The sequence below is a fragment of the Pygocentrus nattereri genome, chromosome 18, assembly GCF_015220715.1.
Source record: "Pygocentrus nattereri isolate fPygNat1 chromosome 18, fPygNat1.pri, whole genome shotgun sequence".
In the NCBI taxonomy this organism is placed as follows: domain Eukaryota; kingdom Metazoa; phylum Chordata; class Actinopteri; order Characiformes; family Serrasalmidae; genus Pygocentrus; species Pygocentrus nattereri.
Window position 1 is genome coordinate 6,216,847 of NC_051228.1, and position 20,878 is coordinate 6,237,724.

At 38.9% G+C, this 20,878-nt stretch overlaps 1 protein-coding gene across 1 annotated transcript; it reads right to left on the minus strand.

Moving 5' to 3' along the window:
- Nucleotides 1-257: 257 nt before the first annotated feature.
- Nucleotides 258-19,768, minus strand: LOC108433274. The gene is made up of 16 exons (XM_037547465.1): nucleotides 19,542-19,768; nucleotides 19,290-19,438; nucleotides 15,819-15,947; nucleotides 15,545-15,735; nucleotides 15,425-15,489; nucleotides 8,288-8,817; nucleotides 7,484-7,620; nucleotides 6,590-6,834; nucleotides 6,352-6,500; nucleotides 5,070-5,207; nucleotides 3,796-3,957; nucleotides 2,684-3,182; nucleotides 2,442-2,575; nucleotides 2,202-2,364; nucleotides 2,014-2,117; nucleotides 258-768 (listed from the first exon to the last, which is right to left on the minus strand). The coding sequence occupies exons 1-16, from the start codon at nucleotides 19,706-19,708 to the stop codon at nucleotides 668-670; spliced, it is 3,063 nt and encodes a 1,020-aa protein (XP_037403362.1). The 5' UTR covers nucleotides 19,709-19,768; the 3' UTR covers nucleotides 258-667.
- Between the last annotated feature and the right edge of the window lie 1,110 nt (nucleotides 19,769-20,878).

Here is a 20,878-nt window from a genome sequence, read left to right on the forward strand (position 1 = left end):
CCCCCTTGTTTCCAGACCCTGCCCAGATTGTAACCACTGGTGTTGTCCACCTGTGTATTGTTAACCCTCATTGTATCCCTGTTGCATTTAAGCCCTGTGTTTTCCCCTGTGAGTTGGCTGGTCTTTGTATTGTATTCTTGTGCTGTTTGGTCTACGTTTGTTATTTGTTTCTTCTGGCCTCCATTGTTTGTTTATCCTGCATTTCTTTTGTTATGTCTGTTCCGCCTTCAATCCGTGTTGGCTCTGTGACCCTGGACTGTTTTGACCCTGACTCTGGATTTGCCCTTAATAAGTCTTGCTTATCTTAGCACATGCGTCCGCCTCATCATCATCGCCCAACGTTCCAAAAATATTGCACAAAACAGTGAAAAAAAAAAAAAAAAAAGATTTGACAGACTTTTTTTCAGTGTTACAGTTCATTTTTAAATGATTCAGCAGCTTTTCAAGTATATATTTACAGTTTAGACATGATACTGCATATACAGACAAGAAAAACTAATAAAATTAATAAAAGTCAATTAATAAAAGTAAAACAAAAATATAGCTATAAGTTCACATTTCAACAAAATGCCCTGAGCAACTTCATAAACTTAAATATAGCTATAAACAAAATTCATAACATTTATAAAATTTCAGAACAAAAAACAGAAGAAATTCTAGTATTTTCCTATTTACAGTTAAAAAAGTGATTGCTCTTCAACACAGCAGATATCCTCTTGTTGTTAGAGTACTCATAAATGTATGGCCCACTGAACAGGTAGGTGAGACCTGGAGAGAAAAGGAGAAGATTAATCCTAAAATGTCTTTTCAGATGTTTTCACACATGTAGGTTTGCTTTACACAAACTCTGAATTAAGATCTTTTTACACCGAGTTCCTCATGGTTGTCATGGTTGCAGCTTCAACTGCACCGAGATGGCAGCAGAACAGGTAATCTTGTGTGTGGCAGAGCACAAAAGTTTATACGACAAGCAACAAGGACACTATAAACATGCAGAAATGAAGGAAAGTCTATGGCAGACCAGAACTGAGAGACTGGAGAATGTTACTTCAACTGTGCAACCATATATAACAGTATATAACTGTCATGTCCATGAAGAACTACAAACTATTAGTTGTGTAGAGTTTCAGGGGCACAGACTCACATTTAGCCACCCGTGTAACCCGATAACTAGATAATCTAGACGTGTGGGGATTAAGAGAATGTGGTTTATTCTCATCAGAAGAAAGCGTAGTCAGAGTACCAGCATGGGTCAAAGCCAGGAGGTGCAGCAGGACCACTAAGGTGATCATAACACAAAGCAAACAAAACCAAAGGGGCAGGCAGGAGACATAGTACACACAGAACAAGAGTCCAAGGTAGAGGTACAGAAAGGGGCAAGCAAAATCCAAAAACAGGGTATCAAGCAAGGTTCAGAAAACAAGCAAACGCAATCAGAGAAACCGCTCAGTAAATTCAAGAGAAACAATACTTCACAATGACTAGTTCTAAAGCCTGGGCTTATATTCTAGCTACCTAGAACATGTGACAAACATACACAGGTGAATCAAGTCAGTAATTGGGTGATTGTAAGCGCTGATAGGTTGGTCTAACATAGTCAGGAGTCATGTGATCCCTGTTGGGATTGTGGGTAGTGTAGTTCGATTCGGACTCCAAGTCAATGGGAAGTTGAGCTGTCAGGTGTTCTGGCAAAGGAGTCTGGGAAATGCAGTCCATTTCGAACTGCGAGTTGGTCTGAGGCGTGACAGCCCGATAGAATTTCAGACCAGTTGGAGTTTATCAAACGTGCTTGATTTTTTTTCTTGACGCGACTCTGAGTGCAATCCCCTGTAAACTAGATCGATTGAAAACAATCTCAAAAAGTGAAACATTGGATGTAACAACCAAATTTAAGACATTGTTCGCTTGCTAAGAGATACCATGAGTCTGAAACTGCGCTTAGAGTTTGTTTTGCTTTTTCATTTATTAGGCCCTCATTTTTAGTATCGAACCTGACTGTATGTTTATTCCCACCTTTATGCTGAAAGGCTGCTGTAACTTCGCCAGTAATCTCTGGAAACAACTCCTCCACTAATGTGGGCTGACTCCAGTCCAATGTTTTCCTCTTTTCGTTGTAGCTGAAAAAAATGAACACAAGCTCATTAATGATGGAAGTTGCGTGAGGTCAAACACGTCTGTGGTTTATAACAGGTAATGCTCACCTGTACAACTTGCTGCCCACGAATAACAAAGTCTTGCCTGTTCTCTCGTCATAGAGGGCAGCGTTGACTTTCTTCACAGAATCCGGCAGTCCGAAGCGGCTGCTTAGGCTCTTGGAAAAGCGCTTCACATTTTTATAGTGGGAGATTTCCCAAACTTGTGTACCTGTGAAACAACATAAATTCTTTAATATCAGAAAATATAAAGCTATATGAGTCTAAACATTAAATGATAACACCCACCTTTAAAAATATACACTTTGTCCTGATGCTTATTCTCATAAGCAGCATCAATGTTATTGGGGATGTCAGGCCAGAAACTGCGGATATAGTAAGGCCCATCTTTTTCATTGTCGATGTAACTACGCCACAAGAAACTGCACAGAAAATGGAAATGTTAGATACTCAAGCTATTCCAAAGAGACACCCAGATTTGTACTCAAGAAGCCCCATAATTATCTGAGATTAGAGAAGATGAGAGTCACCTGTCTTTAAAAAACAGCTTTTCTCCTCTTAGGGTGGTAACTGCATCTATAACCAGCTTATGGTCACAGGCATTTGGAAATAAGGGCTTGACGGCGTTATCTTCAGTATCTGGCAAATGTGAATGTTCAGCAGTTGGGCGAGGCACAAATGGAGGCTCCTTGGTAACTGGGACAGGCACAAATGGAGGCTCTTTGGTAACTGGGACAGACACAAATGGAGGCTCCTTGGTAACTGGGACAGGCACAAATGGAGGCTCTTTGGTAACTGGGTCAGGCACAAATGGAGGCTCTTTGGTAACTGGGACAGGCACAAATGGAGGCTCATTGGTAACTGGGACAGGCACAAATGGAGGCTCCTTGGTAACTGGGACAGGCACAAATGGAGGCTCTTTGGTAACTGGGACAGGCACAAATGGAGGCTCTTTGGTAACTGGGACAGGTACAAATGGAGGCTCTTTGGTAACTGGGACAGGTAAATATGGATTGTCGGTCTTTGGCCCTGGAAAATAACATTTCACAGGTTATACATTAGATATTGTCCTTACCTTCATTTTATTACAAAACATCTACCTTGTTCTTCCACTTACTGGTCACTTTATGAACTTGTACACCATAAGTCCACTATGTAAGTTTACAATTACAGACTTTAGCCCATCTGGTGCTGGGCTCTTTACCTTATTCATCACTGGTCAGCTTCTAATCACAAAATTGCTGTTGACCAGGTGGTGGACCATTCTGATGTTGACCATTCTCTTTTACATGTATCTATGTTACTCCTAGGTTAAAAGTGACTGAGCAGAGGTCTTCAACTCCAGGCATTGAATCCAGTTTACTGGTAGTTAATTTAACTCTCCACATAACTCACTGGCCACCTGGTGTCATTCCTACCAATTATTACAAAATTCAGGGCCAAGATTGTAGTTGATGTCCTCTGGATTCATGCAGGGCTAACACAAAACTATGCATCAGCAGATGGGCTGCAGTTTCTGAGAGTATACATTAACTGTACACCAGTTGAATATACTAAAAGTGTAGAGTTAGAGTAAATGAATATACAGTGATAAACACAACTATTGATGTCTGTTTGATTCATTTGCAGATGATATCCTTACCATAGAGCTTCTGTATTCCTTTAACATCATCAGCAGACAAAGAAAAGTGATCAGGATCCCAATACTGGTAGATGGGATACATCACAGCTTTAGGATCGCTGGAGTGAAACAGTCCCAATGAGTGCCCAAATTCATGAACAGCCACCACGAACAGAATAAATCCTAAGAAGAGTTTGCAGTTAGTTTAAATAAGCTTTATAGTCAGAAGACCACCTTTCATTTCATTTCCAGTTGCTCAGTTTACAGGGGTTCAAATTTTTTTCCTAACAACTGTGCAACGCCTGGTAGACCACCAAAACTATCCCCATCAGATGAGCATCAATTAAAGCGTTCATCTTTGAGAGAGTGGAGAAAATTAAGGTCCAATCTTGTAGCAGTATAGAATCCATTACTAAAAAAATGAAATTGACAAATCAAACAAAGAAGCTGGTGCTCTCAGAACAATGGACTGTCCCCTCCCAGATCCAGACCTCAACATCACTGAAAGTGTTTGGGTTACTTGAATATTGAGAATCATAAAATACAACCAACTTTGGAGGTGTGGCTGCAGATTTCTTTAAGAAACTTAAAGTGAGTCTCCTGAAAAGAATGGTGTCACGATTGGCCCCTCCCAGTCATCCATGTGCTTTAGTTTTTGGTTTGGTCCATGTGCTTTTGTTTTGATTCCTTCCTCGTCCTGCCCCCTTGTTTCCAGACCCTGCCCTTGATTATTTTCACCTGTTACCCTCTTGTCAACCACCTGTCTCTTGTTACCTGTCCCTGTATTTAAGCCTGTGTTTTCCCTTGTCTCTTGCTGGTCTTTTTTTTTAAGTGTATTGTTTGTATTGTATTCTCATGCTGTATGGTATTGTTTGCTGTTTGTTCTAACCTCTGTTGTAATTTTTGTTCTCTGTTGTGTTTAGTCTGTGTTTCTGTTTGTCATGTCTGTACCCCGATCTCTCTGTGTTGGCTCATTGACCCTGGACTGTTTAGACCCTGATATTGGATTTGCCCCTAATAAATCTCGCTTCTCTCAGCACATGTGTCCACCTGGACAAATGAAACACTGAAATAGCTGACATTATATTTAGTCGTTGAAGCTTCTGTGCGATTTTCTGTCAAATCAATCTTTTCTACTGTTTTTCCTGATACTTTAAAATGAATAACTTGTACTTAATGGTTATTTTGACTGGAAGTAAAATAAATGAAGGGTGGTCTCTGACCTTTGCACAGTACTCTACATTATCATTTGTTTATTTCACTCATTAGGCTCGCTGAAAATGTGCAATCATTACCTTTTTGTGAATAGAGGGTGAAATATTCATCGTTATCAAAATGTATGTCCCCACCAATGTCACCACTTTCAGGATAAGGAGGGAAAGCATGAGCCAGAGTGCCATTTGGTCCATCAAACGGGAAGTAGTCGCCATGGGCTATGGGAAAGAAATACAGAATTTTAGGTATGTACTTTTTCAAAGAAACTATTTTGTTCCAGCCCTCAAAATAAGTCAGCATGCATTAATATGAAGGCTTGACATGTTTTGCTTTAGTTGTCTAGCAGAAATGCAGTGGATCATATACTGAACTTTTTGAAAGATGCACCTACAAGAGAAGTGCATATACTCCATTTATGGTCTCTCAGATTTTAGTATCATACAATTTTCAAGAGTACATAATGAACCCTAGAATGACAATGCAAATTCCACTAGACCAAATCTCAAAAATCAGTCGAAAAAGGAAAATGAGGGGAAAAAAACCCTTTTCTTATAGCTCCCCTCTGCCTTCTATGCTGTAGCCTGGGGTTCAATCCCCTGCTTAGACAAGCACCCTACACTGTATCAATAAGAGTCCTTGGGCAAAACTCCTAACACTACCTTTGCCTTCTTGTGTAAATTGATCAAAATTGCAAGTCGCAGTGGATAAAAGCGTCAACCAAATGCCGTAAATGTAAAACGTATGGGACTCTGGTAGTATGTTAGTGCTAAACTAACATCGATTCACATGAATATTATTTTTTTTTAAGCTTGTAAAGGACATTCCAAAAGTGCTGTTTGAAGCTTATCACAGACAACATATATTTTCCCAGCAGTGGCAGTTTTACCAAGACTTTTTTAGTAAGGAGTTCCAACATAGAGCTTTTACTTTTTTCAGTTCTTAACAACTAAACAAAACCTGGTTAGAGTTCTCACAGTCAGTAACGTATCTACAACTTCAGAAGGTCTAGCATAATGGTTTTACTCATAAAGTTGTTCATACCCATTGGAAATCAAAAGTGATTGTCAGTTTTAAATGAATAAGTTCAGCTCCTGAAGCCCTACCCAATGGGAGAGCATGCTTGGCTTTATCTACCAAGATACCTTGCAGAAAACATCCAGATTGGATAAGTTCCTGTTGGCCTTTTTTAAGATTTCACCCCATTAGTTTCCAACCAAAACTTATCAATAAAAAAGAATATTACTACAATATATTCAAAAGCAAAAAGCATTTTGATTATATTTTTTAAAATGAATTCAAAATGAAAGACAACTCTGTCTGAAGGCCTAAAAATCCCTGGAAATGTAAATGTGGTGAACTTACATCTACTAACGAAGGAGATTGTGATATCAGCTTTATCACTGTGGACGTGGGTGAACTTGAGTGGAGTGACGCCAGCCCAGACTTGCGCTGCTCTCCTCAAAACATCGTCCACTTCATTCTTATACATGTAAGGAGTGTAGCTCACAATCCTGTAGAAAAATTGGCCTCTGTGGTTAACCTTGTGAGTTGACTCTTAATGGTTGTTCTGAGCTCTGCAACAAGTCAGCTGTGATTTTACCTGTATGTCAGCTGGTTCCTTGGCCATTTGACTCCATGACCATACGTGGAGAACGGAGTAACATCTGGAAAGCCACAGCGAGACATGTTCATCACGCCCAGTGTCTTTCTGTCCACTTTGTGCGTCACTTCGAGTCCTAAAAACCTTTGCATCTGGGCTAATTGTTGGCTCATGTCATCAGACCTTCTTTTTCTGGATGGAGATGCAGCTGGCTGTAAAGGTTTGTAGTATTTCTCCAGATATGCCTACAAAAAGCATGAGAGCATAGAGTTAAGAGTGCATATAGATAGATAGATAGATAGATAGATAGATAGATAGATAGATAGATAGATAGATAGATAGATAGATAGATAGATACTTTATTGATCCCAAAGGAAATTTAGCATTTTAATTTAGATACATTTATTTCATTTATAGCAGAATTCCAATGATTTCTTATGATTTTTATAGAATTTAGTCACTGAAATGTCATTGAGTGGTCTGATGTAAAATAGCTCATAACAGAGAAGCTTAACAACTTCTTTACTTATATTGGTGGTGATAGGAAGCAAGGGTCATGATATGTACAATGCTTCATTTGGGACTATTTTGCCATTTGTGCATGTATCCCTCCACCATGAAGAGATTTTACTATGTATTAGGCCAAAGCCTTGTTGCACAACCATCATTAAACAGTGGCTCAGACATCAAACAACACATCTGTAGCAATTCCATGTAATAACGTCCTGTAAGGAAGCTCTCGAAGGCATTCAACTCTTCAGACGTCTGGTTCCTATGGCCATCACTGTGAACAAGTCTCTCTACAACAGCACATTTCACATCAAACCACATCTTCACCGTTTAATTATGCTGAAAATTCTCCTTTAACAAGTTTACGAAGACGTATTACATTACCAGTGCGAAAGCTTCATCTTCAGGTTTAATGTCAACAGATTCATCTTCATTAGAACGTGAGGGTATTGGCATTGAACGGATGGCGATCGCCAGGCCAATGAGAAGGCAGAATTTGTCGCAAGTCTTCATGTTGTCCCCTCCTCAAGAATTCTCTAGTTTGCTGCTGCTTTCACTCTACATAGGGTCACATGGAGAAAAATGTTTAGTCATAAGTCTAAAGATTCTGTTCACACACATCAGTCTTTCTGAAATTAGACTGACAGATTCATTAGACTTAGAGACTAAGACAGACTTTATTGTCATTCAAATTAACACTGTATATCAGCAGATAAATCATTTTTAAATACGTATATGTACATGAGTATATTGCACTAGTGGTCCCATTTATAAGGTAATCAAAAATAAGAGAATTGGAGCAGCATGTTATTTGAGAGTTCAGCAGTCGTATGGCATGTGGGAAGAAGCTGATTTTGAACCTGGCTGTTCTGCTTCGATGGCTTCGGAACCTCCTTCCAGAGACCAGCAGCGAGAACAGTCCGTGGTGGGGGTGGGAGGGGTCTCTGTTTATGTTCTTATCTCTGGTCAATCAGCGGCTTATCGCAATGTCCTGTATTGGAGGAAGTGAAGTCCCAGTAATTTTCTCTGCTGTCCTAACCACCCTCTCCAGGGACTTCCAGTCATAGACGCTGCAGGCTCCTGCCCAGAGAGATGCAGCTGGTCAGTACGCTCTCTACAGTGCCTCTGTAGAAGGTGGTGAGATCTCTTTGGTTTTCTCAACATTCAGGACCAGGTTGTTGGTTTCACACCAGTCAACCAGATGGTTCACCTCCTCTCTGTAGTGCAGGTCACTGTCATCCTGGATTAGGCCCACTACAGTTATGTCGTCTGCAAACTTCACAATGTGGTTGGTGGTGGACCTGGCGCTGCAGTCGTGGGTCTTCAGGGTGAACAGCAGTGGGCTCAGGACGCAGCCCTGAGGGGAGCCGGTGCTCAGAGAAATGACACTGGAGACGTTGTTGCCCTCCCGCACAGACTGAGGTCTATTTGTTAGAAAGTCCAGCTGCCAGTTACACAGGTGGGTGCTGAAGCCAAGGGGGGCCAGTTTGCTTATCAGATGTTGTGGGATGATTGTGTTAAACGCTGAGCTGAAGTCCAGAAACAGCATGCGCACCCTTCCAGGTGTTCTAAGCTCAGGTGAAGTGCAGAGGAGATGGTATCCTCTGGAGCGATTAGGGCGGTAAGCAATCTGGTATGGGTCAAATGTGGAAGAGAGTTTGGAGGTAATGTGGTCCTTTACCAGCCTCTCGAAACACTTCATCATGATGGGGTGAGTGCTACAGGGCGGTAATCATTGAGGGAGGTTTTTTTAATATTGAAATAATATTTGAAAAAGTGCAGTTTCTTCAAATCAAGACTTTTATACTGTAGTTTTAAACTGTATGATACAAGTTCTAACAGGTCTGCAGCATAACCTCTTAAAAGGTTTATAACACACTTCTATAACCTAAGAACAGCTCAGATGGTTTGCACCAAAGTCCCTGCAGTTAGAGAATAATAAGGCTAATAATAATAATAATAATAATAATAATAAGCCATTATAAACACTTATTACATACTAAGGCTTATTATTCAGCGACTACAGGGAGTTCAATGCCATTCTTAGGTTATAGAAGTGTGTAATAAAACTTTGGGACCACCGGTCGGCCCTGGCCTTTCAATTTACATCGCAATCAAAATATTGGTCTGAAAAATTATAAATAGATATTTTCTCCAAATTGTTGAGCCCTAGGCACAACTGGTCTCACGTCCACAATGCTTTTCAAGTACAAAATCTATGATTTACAGTTAAGCTACTGTGACATTTATTCATACATCAGCTATATATACACTCACCGGCCACTTTATTAGGTACTTTATTGTTCAATTGCTTGTTAACACAAATAGCTAAACCAGCCAATCACAGGGCTGCAACTCAATGCATTTAGGCATGTAGAGGTGGTCAAGACAACTTGCTGAAGTGCAGGCCGAGCGTCAAACAATATGAATATAAATGAATATATAATGAATATATAAAACAATATGAATTGAAAATGAATTTTTTTTCTCTGATCTACAGATTTATTGAGATTTTAAAATAAGGCCCTTTCACTTGTTGAGTTTGACAGCCCCGCTCTACAGAGAACACACTTCAGCACATTTCAATGCACAAGTGCTGTAAATTTGCTGAGCAACATCAAATGTGGACTGTGCAAAGTTTATGGCACTGCCCCCCCCTCACCCTTCCAGTATGACAAATTCAGTAAATAAACAATATTTATGCATTAAAAATGTGCAGAACTGTGTTCTCTGTACAGAACGTGTTAACTTATTTTCAACAACATTTGCATACGACTGCACACACTAGCATTCAAAAGTTTGGAATCAGTATTTTCAATAATATTAAGCCAGTCTCTCATGTAATTAATGCCATCGCGTTCAGGTAGTTAGTAGGACAGAAAAGAAATTTGTGTCCAGAATGAGGAATGTAGCTGTAGATGATGTAAAATGACTGAAAAAGCTGTAAAACTTTGGGAATGAGGGTATAATAAGTTAATCTACTGAGGAAAAGCTTCAAAAGTGGAGTACAAGACTGCAAAAAGATCACATTAGTCACTGTTTGTTCTCAGAATTTGTGTAATATTGAAATATTAAGCACCATTTGGTTTGTTATTTGTACTTTTTAAATCCACAAATTGTTAATATGGAAAATGATTCCAAACATTTAAATGGGATATTAGTATATTATTGAGAATCCCTCAATAATTAATAATAAAAGTCCCGTTTACAGAAGATTTCTACCTGACACAAAGAAGTTCATCACGAGTACAATGCAGCAATATTAAATGACAGGCATTAATATTTTAAAAATAAAAGATTTTAAACATTGTTATGTCATAACGTAAAGAAAGTAGAATCCAATACTTACTTATTTGTCACGTTCTCACAAAGATTTTGGCAACAGATCTGACACGAGAAGAATTGGCTAGCGAGCTTTATAATACCATCCTCCCCCTCCTCCCCTAGTTTAAAACAACATCTCCAGTGAAATTCCTGTGAATTAGTGGATTCTTCAGTAAATTGTTTTCTTGCTGCTTGGCCCACATTCCCTTATCAGCCTATTCTGTAGTCTCCAGGGTCATTCATCGAGTGATACTCTACACTTATACCACCGTAACTGAACACCTTTCACATACCTATAAAATGAGATATGCATGTTTACATTCTCATTGACGTTCTTAAGAAGTTTAAGCCTTTTAATTACAATAAAGTCCCAAAAGCTGGTGACTGCCAGCTGGCTGTCATTTAAATGAATCATTTGTGTTTAAGGATTGTGTTTAGGGCTGTTAAACAAGTATGATAATAGCGTAAGGTGACACTCATTTTACATGACTGGTATTATTAGGTCAAAAAGGTCCTGGAGAAAGTCATTTTCTCCACTAAGAGCAGGCTTGCAGTTCATCTATGAAGCAACGCAATTTAAGAAACCAAACATTAACACGTTCAAATCAAATTGACGCTCAATTTCCACACAAGAAATTTTAAAACTGGAGCTGGCAAGGCTAACGTTGCTAACAGTAGCAGTCAATAGTCACCCAAATCTTTTCTGTAAATGCGTCCTCAAAACTTCTTTCAACCTGCTCAAACCACAGCCCAGCTCTTTATTGCAACTTCTGTAGAGACCTGGATGTCATACAGACTTTAGACAATAAAAGCTGTACACCTTTTGGTGCTCAGCTACACAGTGAAGTAAAAGCTTTCATATACCAAAACCTACTTGCATGGTTTGAGGGTTCTATGGTGTGGGACCCTTATTAGTCCCACAATGGGCAAATTTCACCTCCTCAATCTAACCTGTGTGTCCAGTGAAACACCACATACACACTAGTGAAGACACACACTAGGGGGCAGTGAGCATACTTGCCCAGAGCAGTGGGCAGCCCTATCCGCAGCACAGGGGGAGCATTTGGGGGTTAGGTGTCTTGCTCAAGGGCACCTCAGTTACATTCATGGAGACTGTGCTGTACATGGTTCCATATAGAACTGCTTTGAAAAGGGTTCTTCTATTGTCACAATGCCAAGCTTGTAACAATAGACAAACCTTTTGGGTGCTATATAGAACCCTGTCCAAACAGGTTCTATATTGAACTGACTATATCACAATTACGCATATTTTCCATCAATCTGAAGAACAATGTCACCGTGCAAAAAACTCTTTAATATCATGCAAAGGGCTCTTTGAGTGTTTATGGTTCTATATAGAACCATTTCCTTTACTAATGAACCCTTGAAGAACCAGTGTATCTCAGCCAGGTTGCATTTATGTCCCTGTAGTTACTGAAAAAGAAGTCTTAGCGTGAGATTTTAAGGGGCTAAATTTTAAAAAGGTTAATCATTAAAGATACAAATTGTGCCCAATTTCAGAAAATAGTTAAATGGACAAGGCTGGCCTGAATAAGTTCTTATTCTGTGAAGTCACTTCAGCACAGAACAAGAGGTAATGACATTTTTAAAAAATTTTTAAGCTTTTTTTCTTGTTTCTTTTTGTGTATGACAGTGGTCACCAGCCATTCCTCCTGGAGATCTACCTTGCCTACCATCTACCTTGCTGCAGTGTTCAGTTGCAGCGCTTAACTAACACTAAAGCATCTGATCCGGCCAATCAAAGGCTTTTTGGGAGCTGAAGCAGCTGGAGCAGGTGTAGCAGGTTGTGGTTGGGACTACACTTTGCAGGAAGGCAGATGTCCAGGACAGAAGTTGGTGATCAGTGGTGTAATTTCACTAAGTTCATGGGGATATATGGGTAATTGCAAGGTTTCGTCACTCTGATCTGAACATGAGGGGGATTGCGTGTCATTTTTCTGGCACTATATTGAATTGTACAGCCATATGTTTGGGCTGCCTGAGCCAGACTCCATTTCAAAGCCAGAGGACACTGACCTATCCAAAAATTAACCCTGCACCTCTTAGTCTGCAACATAATGGTCATTTTTCTCCCATTCATGCAAGGCGTAGCTAGCATAGGCTAACAAAGAAGTGGTAGAAGTGGTAAAAATGATAAACAGTTGAAGAGTCTCCACAATTCAGTACTACAGTTTACAGTCTTTTCACATGTTTTTAGCAGTAATTTTCTTTCTATAATGTGTTAAGAAACAAATCTGTCAATTAACTTAACACCAACTTTAAAGGATGTTTCTGAGGTTCGAGCATTTACATATTTACATTTATACAACGGACCTTTTTTATAATAATAATATTTTGCTTATTGTAAACACAGACAAGATCTTCAAAGGCACAAGGAGCCCCTTTAAGCCAGGTTTCATCTTGTCTCAGAAAAGTCACACAAACTTCATATGTGGATAAACACAGGTCGGTTTTGTACACATACAATTTTTTTTTTTATTTAAAAAAGCCGAGATTATTTGTTTTTGCACACATAAAATAGATGTGACTTTTCTGTAAGGGGTTGGTTCTTATTTCATTATTTCATTATTTCCTTAAACAAAGCATATAAAAATGCTGGGTTATTAAAAGAAGAAAAGTTCATATTTCATTTCACTAGAAAATATATAACTAAAACCCAAAAATTACATGTGAGAAATATTTTTTATGTAATGGGTGAGTATTTGAGGAGTTTCCTCATATATTGATACACATATATGATTTAAAAATGCGCTGCATTGTGAACATTTTTTGCTGAAAAGCATCAGAAATGCCTGAATCTTCTGAAAAACACATCAGAAATAAATGATTTCTGTTCATGCACGGGCCGAGTCATGGTGTGTGTTCTTGCTACATCCCAAAAATTTCCTTGTAATTTCTAGAAAACAAGCAGACCGAGATGCACTCGAGAGTTAATGTTTCTTGGCAAGAGATCATGTTTGGCTTTAGTTCCTAAAGATAACAAATGAGGCAATAATGTTTTACTTCCAGAAAGATTTCTGATGATATTTCATTTTGGGCTTACAGTAAAGATGGAAAGTAGTTTAGAGTCATAGACTGTATAAATTCAAGATGTTGAATTTGATTTTTTTAACAAAAAGTGCTGCAATTTTTCATAGATTCTTTGCTTTTTGCCCTTCAGTAATTCCACATAAATCATCGCACATTCTTGATGGCTGATCAGATACTACGTAAGACTACAATTTAGAGAAGGAATGCAGGGAGAGGTTATCTTAGGTTCTTTAAATGGATTATGTAAGTGTATTACAACAAACAGAACCATTGAGTTGTGGGGAAAGAATGTCCAGTGCTTTGGTAAAGGTAGATAAACCTTCCATTTGCTGTATTTGTTTTTATTTTGAGTTGACGTCCAAAAATACTTCTTTTTAAATGTAAACTATATGGCCACTATGGAGTATACACAATAAATGTGGACTATATGGTATGTGGCCACCTGACCATCACATCCAAATGAATGTCTTGGACATCCTATTCCAAAGCCATTGGCTTTAATATGGAGTTGCCCCCTTTGGCGACTTATAACAGCCTCCATTCTTCTGGGATTGCTTTTTCACAAGATTTTGGAGTGTGACTTTTTGCATATTCAGTCAAAAGAGCATATATGAAGTCAGGCAGTCATTGTTCCAGTTCATCCCAAAGGTCTTCAGTGGGGTTAAAGTCAGGGTCTGTGCAGGCCACCGGAGTTCCTCCACACAAAACTTGTCAAACAGCATCTTTACAGACCTCACTTTATGCACAGAGGCACAGTCATGCTGGAACAGGAAAGGCAATTTGTTGCCATAAAGTTGGAAATATATAATTGTCTAAAATGTCTTTGTATGCTGTAACATTAACAACACCCTTCACTGGAACTAAGAAGCCCAAACCCTGAAAAACAGCATCAGATGATTATCCCTCCTTGACCAAACTTTACTGTTCCAGTATGTGTTCCAGTAGCAAGCATTCTCCTGAGGTCCACCAAACCCGAACTCGTCCATCAGACTGACAGATTGTAAAGTGTGATTCGTCACTCCAGAAATCAGCATCCAGTGGTGGCATGATTTACACTACTCCAGCCGACTCTTGGCATTGCACATAGTGATCTTAGGCTTGCGTGGGGCTGTTCAACCATAAATAAAAAGCATAGGTGGTGTTTGTGTGCTACTCACTTCAGTACTGTGTGGGTTTGTGTGGTCTACTGTTTCATGGCTGAGCTGCTGTTGCTCCTAGAGGCCCCCATTTCACAATAATAACACTTACAGTTGACTGAGGCAGATCTAGCAGTGTGGCATCCTATGAAAGTGCCACATTTAAAGTCACTTACCTCTTCACTGTTACCCATTCTACTGTCAGTGTTTTTCTATGGGGTTTGCTTGGCTATCTGCATGATTTTACCAAGCTATGAGTTGGACGTTCAGCATTTAGGAGCAGGATTTAGTAAAAGATACATTATAATTGGTTTGATTTATTTGTGAATGTTCATCCATTTCATTATGCTTCAATTCCTCTCAGTGTTGAGGGCAAGAATTGCTTTGTATTTTGTTGCTATTGTGTTTCTCTATTTGTCCCTCCAGGAAAACAGGATTTCGGGCCCATACAAACTCAAGAGGAACAATGACCACTTTCTTTATATTTATTATACTTTGTTTAAATCATATTTGATGCAGTCAATATAACAGAACAATCAGAGACCATTTGCATATCTAACAGATGTTTAATTTGCAGGTTAATCTGTCCAACTGAATCACTTTGAGTGCTTATAAGACAATAACACAGGATATATTGAGATGTGCAAAATGATTACTTAATTAAATATGAGATCAATAAAAAGTAGTTTGTATTAATAATTTAACAATATATTCTATACTCGGCTATGCTCCAGGTTTGACCAGGCTTGGACGGCACTGCAAGAAGTAATCATTATTAAGCACATCTATTAGTTTCTTGCTCATCGCTTTGTACTCGAAGCCATGTGTTTCAGTGAAGGCTTTATGGCGGCTGGAGGCGTCAGGCTCTTTGGTTTGGGCCTGGAAAAATAAGCCAGTTATTAGAAGAAATATACAACAAGTTTAACAAACACACCAGAGACTTCAAAAAAACCATGTACATACCATAGAGAGACTGAATTCCGCTGACATCATCACTTGACAGAACAAATTTACTTGGATCAACAAATGAGTAGGTAGGATACATCAGGGCACCGCGGACATTGGAATGAGAGAGGCCCAGAGAGTGTCCAAATTCATGAGCAGCCACCAAGAACAGAACGATTCCTACAGACAGTGCATGGTTAGTTCATGCACACTTTACCTCATACGGTTATTGTATTTATTTGTTAATGATGCGCAAGCCTTACCTTGGGGTGAAGCTAAAGTGAAGCGCTCATCATCATCAAAATGTGCATCTCCACCGATGCCAACACTAGGAGAAAAAGCATGAGCCAGAGTGCCACCCGGTCCATCAAAGGGTTGATTATCGCCATGAGCTTCAAATTTAAAAGAGAATAAAGGAAACGACATTAACACAATTAAGAAATAAGAGGAAAACAGGAAGAAAATTGAAGAAGTTTAAACTTTTTTGAATGTACTATAGCCTAGCCTGAGCGCGGTGACAGCCAGGCCTCTTTAGTCTAAGGGCATTTTCTTCACTCTTCTTAAATTCACTCATGATTCATGTCAAAATGGTCCGTGATCTTTCTTGCTACTTTCCAAAACTGCTGCAGAAACTTTAGCGGCTCTTAACTCTTTGCACACCATTTCACATTTGACTCCGACGTTGACTGAATGCAGAACGAAGGCTTTCAGATGTGATGGGTCAGTCCTTAGTGATTTCAAGAGTGTCCATTTGTCAATTTCATACCAAATGTACATAGCAGAGGTGGGAACAAGTCACTAAGTTGTAAGTAACAAGTAAGTCTCAAGTCTTGACATCCAAGGCCCAATCTCAAGTCGGGTCCCAAATCCTGATCTCCAAGTCCTACACAAGTTAATCTGCGTTCTTCAGCTAATTGAAGCCCATTTCAATACTGAACACCAAAAATGACAGTAACAGTAATATAGCCTTTTAATGATAGTATGTTAGTAGCGTGTAGCTGTTTATACATTTTGTTGGGGTTTTTTTTTCACCCTTCCAAATAAAATAAAAAATCTGGTACAAAGAGAACCATGACCAACATAATGCTGTCCATAAAGAGTAGTGCAACTACACATGGGAATCATTTTCAAGGTACTGTTAAACTTAATAAAATCATTTCTATTCACAGATAATCATTTTCGATCATTTTTTGGGAACATTGGGCACATAGCATTACAATATTAACAAAGTGAGCACTAAAACTAGCCCAGCAAACTAATAACCCTGATAGCAAGAGGATAGGGGGCATCTGTTGGTCCACTAAAGGCAAATCTAGAAGTCCACTGGTGTTTTGCTCAGCGTTTTATGGGCAGCCTACCGGTGGTTAAATATTACATTTAGACAAAATTTCACTTACTTATCATCGCTCAGTTTCCACTCGCAGTGCAGTTGACTTTTTTTGGTCTTTGCATTGCATTGTTTGCATTGTTTTGTTTGGTGTTATATCTTCTGGCCTCTTCTGGTTTCTCTTCACTAGCAGACCCGTTTAACTAATTTAAGTTATGTTCATTTAGAACTGCATTCTGCCCTCACTAGGAAGCTGAGCTGGTAGCAGCTAACCAGCTAACCAATCATAAAAGACAGACTTCAAGTTTAAGTCATTAAATAAAGCATTATTTAACATACAAAGTGAAGAATGTTACTTACATGCCTGTTACAAGCTTAAAATGTCCATATTAAAACTAGAGCTGACATGAAAATCCCACAAATCGCAGAGCTAACCCATCTAGCTTGATGCTAACATAGCAGGCATGGTGAGAATACAAGGAGCGTTATTGAAGCCCTGTGTAAATGCATTGCTTTATGGTTTTCAGCCTGTAGCCTGGACTCTCAGGGTAAATTCTATTAAAAAGTTGAAATTAAATGACTTTATTAGCATGAATAATTTGTGTATGCTCTAAATATGATCCTCTGATTTAAGTGTTTCTCTACTGCAGGTTCAGGTTGATCGATTGAGCTGCAAACACAAGTATTCAAGCATCCCAATAATGAGGATTATTGATGTTTTTATTTATTCTCTTATGTTATGGTGGTGTCTGTATTTCTCACATGGCCTCTGTATTTCAAGATATGTGCGGCACATCCAGCTGTGGATGGAAGAGATTTTGGTTTTGGCAAAGCCTGTATAGGCCAAGAAGTTCTGACACTACATGCTTGGCTGCCACTACAGCCCAGCACAGCTGAATCAATGGTTGTAGATGGAATGTTTTGATCTAGAGAGTTCAGAACTTCCCAGTTGTCCTCCTTCCATCAGCTGCCCAATGGCAGAGGAAGCAATTTTTCAGACCACAGGACAGTTTATTGCTTCCCAATCGTACAAAAGGTGGCCCACTAAGAGTATTTATTTATGTATTCTTCTGGAATTTCTTCGAAATTGAATGGCTCTGCTAATAAACATGATGCAGAACACAAACATGATTGCAGTTAATCATGGCTAAAGTGATTTAGGCCTAATCCCATTTAATGAACTAGCTAATTTGTCAGCTACACCTCCATAAAACAGCAGCACCATGACTGCATGACCTCAATCTTACTGTGTGAAGCTCTCTTTTCTCTTCAGTGGCCACCCGATCATGATGGTACGGACTCCTCAGGATCTGACCAGGCTTGATGTCAGTAAACTGATTCATCTATGGTCTTGACTAGAACCCGTCTCATTGCTTTTGAGGTTAGTTATAGGCTTTCCGTCACTTGCTAATTATTCCACAAAATGTGTAAAAACACCACCGTATTTGCTTCTTCTTCGTATCGTCCTCCCATCCCATCCTTTGGATGGAAGGATAAGGTAAAACAAAACCACCTTGCTTTAACGTTGTGTTTGTGTGCTCCAACATTTCAGCAGTTAGTGAGTCAATGTTTTAGTACATATTTAGTACACATGTTTACTGCTGGACATTTTGCACACGTTTCACACAAGGCACGATGCGTTTTAGGAATATTGCAGATACACATTCAACGCATTATTTGCTTTCACTTTGCCAGGAGTACTGTGCATTATTCACTCACCATGGACCGCAGGAATAAGATGGTTAGGTCTACATGTTTAGACGTGTAAGTGCTTTATCTGGCTGCAGTGTTTGTTATGTGAAATACTTTTTTAGCATTCATTTAAAACAAGAATGCCAGAACTCTACACGCCTTTGAACATACATCTACTTTGAGGGTTATCGTTTCCATGGCCCTGACTTTCTCTCAAGCATGCACCATTTATTATCTTTCAACTTCTTTTTCTTTTTACAGTTTTTCCTCATAGTGGATAGTTTAGTTCCAACGTCCAGCTAACATGCTGCCATCATCTTACCCAATACTAATGCACTGAATCCAGCCAATCAAGAAGCTAATTGAATTATGCATATATTATCTTAAATGATGTTGACAATAAACTTAAATGGAAATGTGGATCATTTAAAAACTCGTAAACAAGTTAGATTGTATCTTCAAAAGTGAGCATATAAAAAAGCATATGCTCAAATCTACGTAATAAAAGAGCACAGATTTGAACGTTGAGCACTGAGTGCACTGCTTCCCCAAACTGGTCAAATTTACAGTGTTAAAAATTAGGACTGCTCAAAAAAATAAAATATGAAATAAACAAAAAATCTCTGAAAAGTTTATACATGCACTGATAATATTTACATATTTACATTTCTGTACTATCTATAAATGTACTGGTTTGTTTTAGGAGTGAACTTACATCTTCTAGTGAAGGAAATCATGATATCGGCTTCACCACTCTTGATGGGGGTGAACCTGAGAGGAGTGACGGCAGCCCAGACTTGGAAAGCTCTAGCAATGGAATTGTCCACTTCAGCCTGAGGCATGTCAGGAGTGTAGTTCACAATCCTGCAGAAAAAGTACCCTATGGTTAAGCATGTGCAAAGGCCTTTAATTATTTTTCAGTTTTGATTCCTTTCTATGTTCAGCGACAAGCTAGTCATGTTCTCACCTGTAAGTTAGCTGTGTCTTCTGCCATTTAGGACCAAATGTGGAGAAGCGAGCAACATCTGAAAATCCACAGCGAGGCTCCTTCATCACCTTCATTGTGTCTTGGTCCAGAGATCCTGTCACTTTGAGTCCAAAAAACATCTGCATCTCAGCTATTTTCAGACTCATTTTGTTAGTCCTCCCTTGGGAACGGGCCCCAGTGAAATTGTAGAATTTCTTCAGGTAACCCTGCAATCAATAACAAAAGTTTTGTGAAAAGTTTAAAGTTACATCAAGTAGTAACTCTCAGGGACAGTCCTACACATAGGTAGAAATACTTTGTTAATCTAGGCAAGTATTTCTCTGGAGAACACATTTGTCATGGTGTGCCACAAGGTTATGTCCTAGACCCACTTTTATTTTCATTATACATACTTTTTTTCATTATAAATACTATTAAAGAGCATGCTGTCAGCTTTCGTGGCTATGCTAATGATACACAATTACATATATTTGTAGATGAAACCAGTATTTTAAATGAATTAAAATCTAGTCTATCCAGCATCATTATCTGATCTCTGAAAAACATTTTAAAAATGCAAATGTTGGAATACCTCTGCAAAAACTTCATCGCTCTCGGGTTGGAGTGGTATTGGACCTGAGTGAACGATGACCACCAGTCCAATAAGAACACAGAGCCTGTAGTAAGTCATGCTGTCTCGTCCTCAATGATCCACTTCTGCTTAGCTTGGATTCAGGTGGTCAATGGCTTAAATACAACTTAGTAGAGTGGCACGTTGAGCAAGAGACTTAGTCATTGTCTTAGTCTATTAGGAAACATTAGGACTGATGAACAGGTTTACACCCAAGGAAATGTCTTCAAGGAAATGTTTTTTAAATGTCTTTGTTCTCTTCATCTGCCTTTATTTCTTCAGTTTCAATCAATTTATATTCATTGCTAAATCAATAATAGTAAATTCCATAGCATTTTTATCATGCTTATTTTATTATAATAAGCACCTGTTAGATGCATGTTTGATAAAAAAATCAAAAGTATTTGACTTTTGATTTGATTTTGATTTATTGGTTATTACCAAGTTCACAAAAAAGCTGTTCTGATAATCAGGCTTTACATAAATGTAAATATATTTATAGAAAACGTGATGTATTTGTATAAAACATGCTTTCAACCAAACTGTTATCAACTGTGATCAAGGAAAATTTCCCCTCCAACGTCACAGTCACGGTAAATCATTCATCAATGTTATCATTGATGTATTTACTTTGCTCTGAAGGACGCAAACCTGCCTGGCCAGTTCTTTATGCAGCATCATGACTGCCACCTCACATTGGAAGGAT

Excerpts from the sequence above, each read along its gene's own strand:
- LOC108433274 (XM_037547465.1), bottom strand. The coding sequence starts at position 19,708 with ATGAGTCTGAAAATAGCTGAGATGCAGATGTTTTTTGGACTCAAAGTG. Across the intron at positions 15,736-15,818 it reads CACTTTAGCTTCACCCCAAG|GAATCGTTCTGTTCTTGGTG; the intron begins GTAAGGCTTGCG and ends CACTGTCTGTAG. Across the intron at positions 5,208-6,351 it reads AATCTCCTTCGTTAGTAGAT|CCCATGGCGACTACTTCCCG; the intron begins GTAAGTTCACCA and ends TCTTTCCCATAG.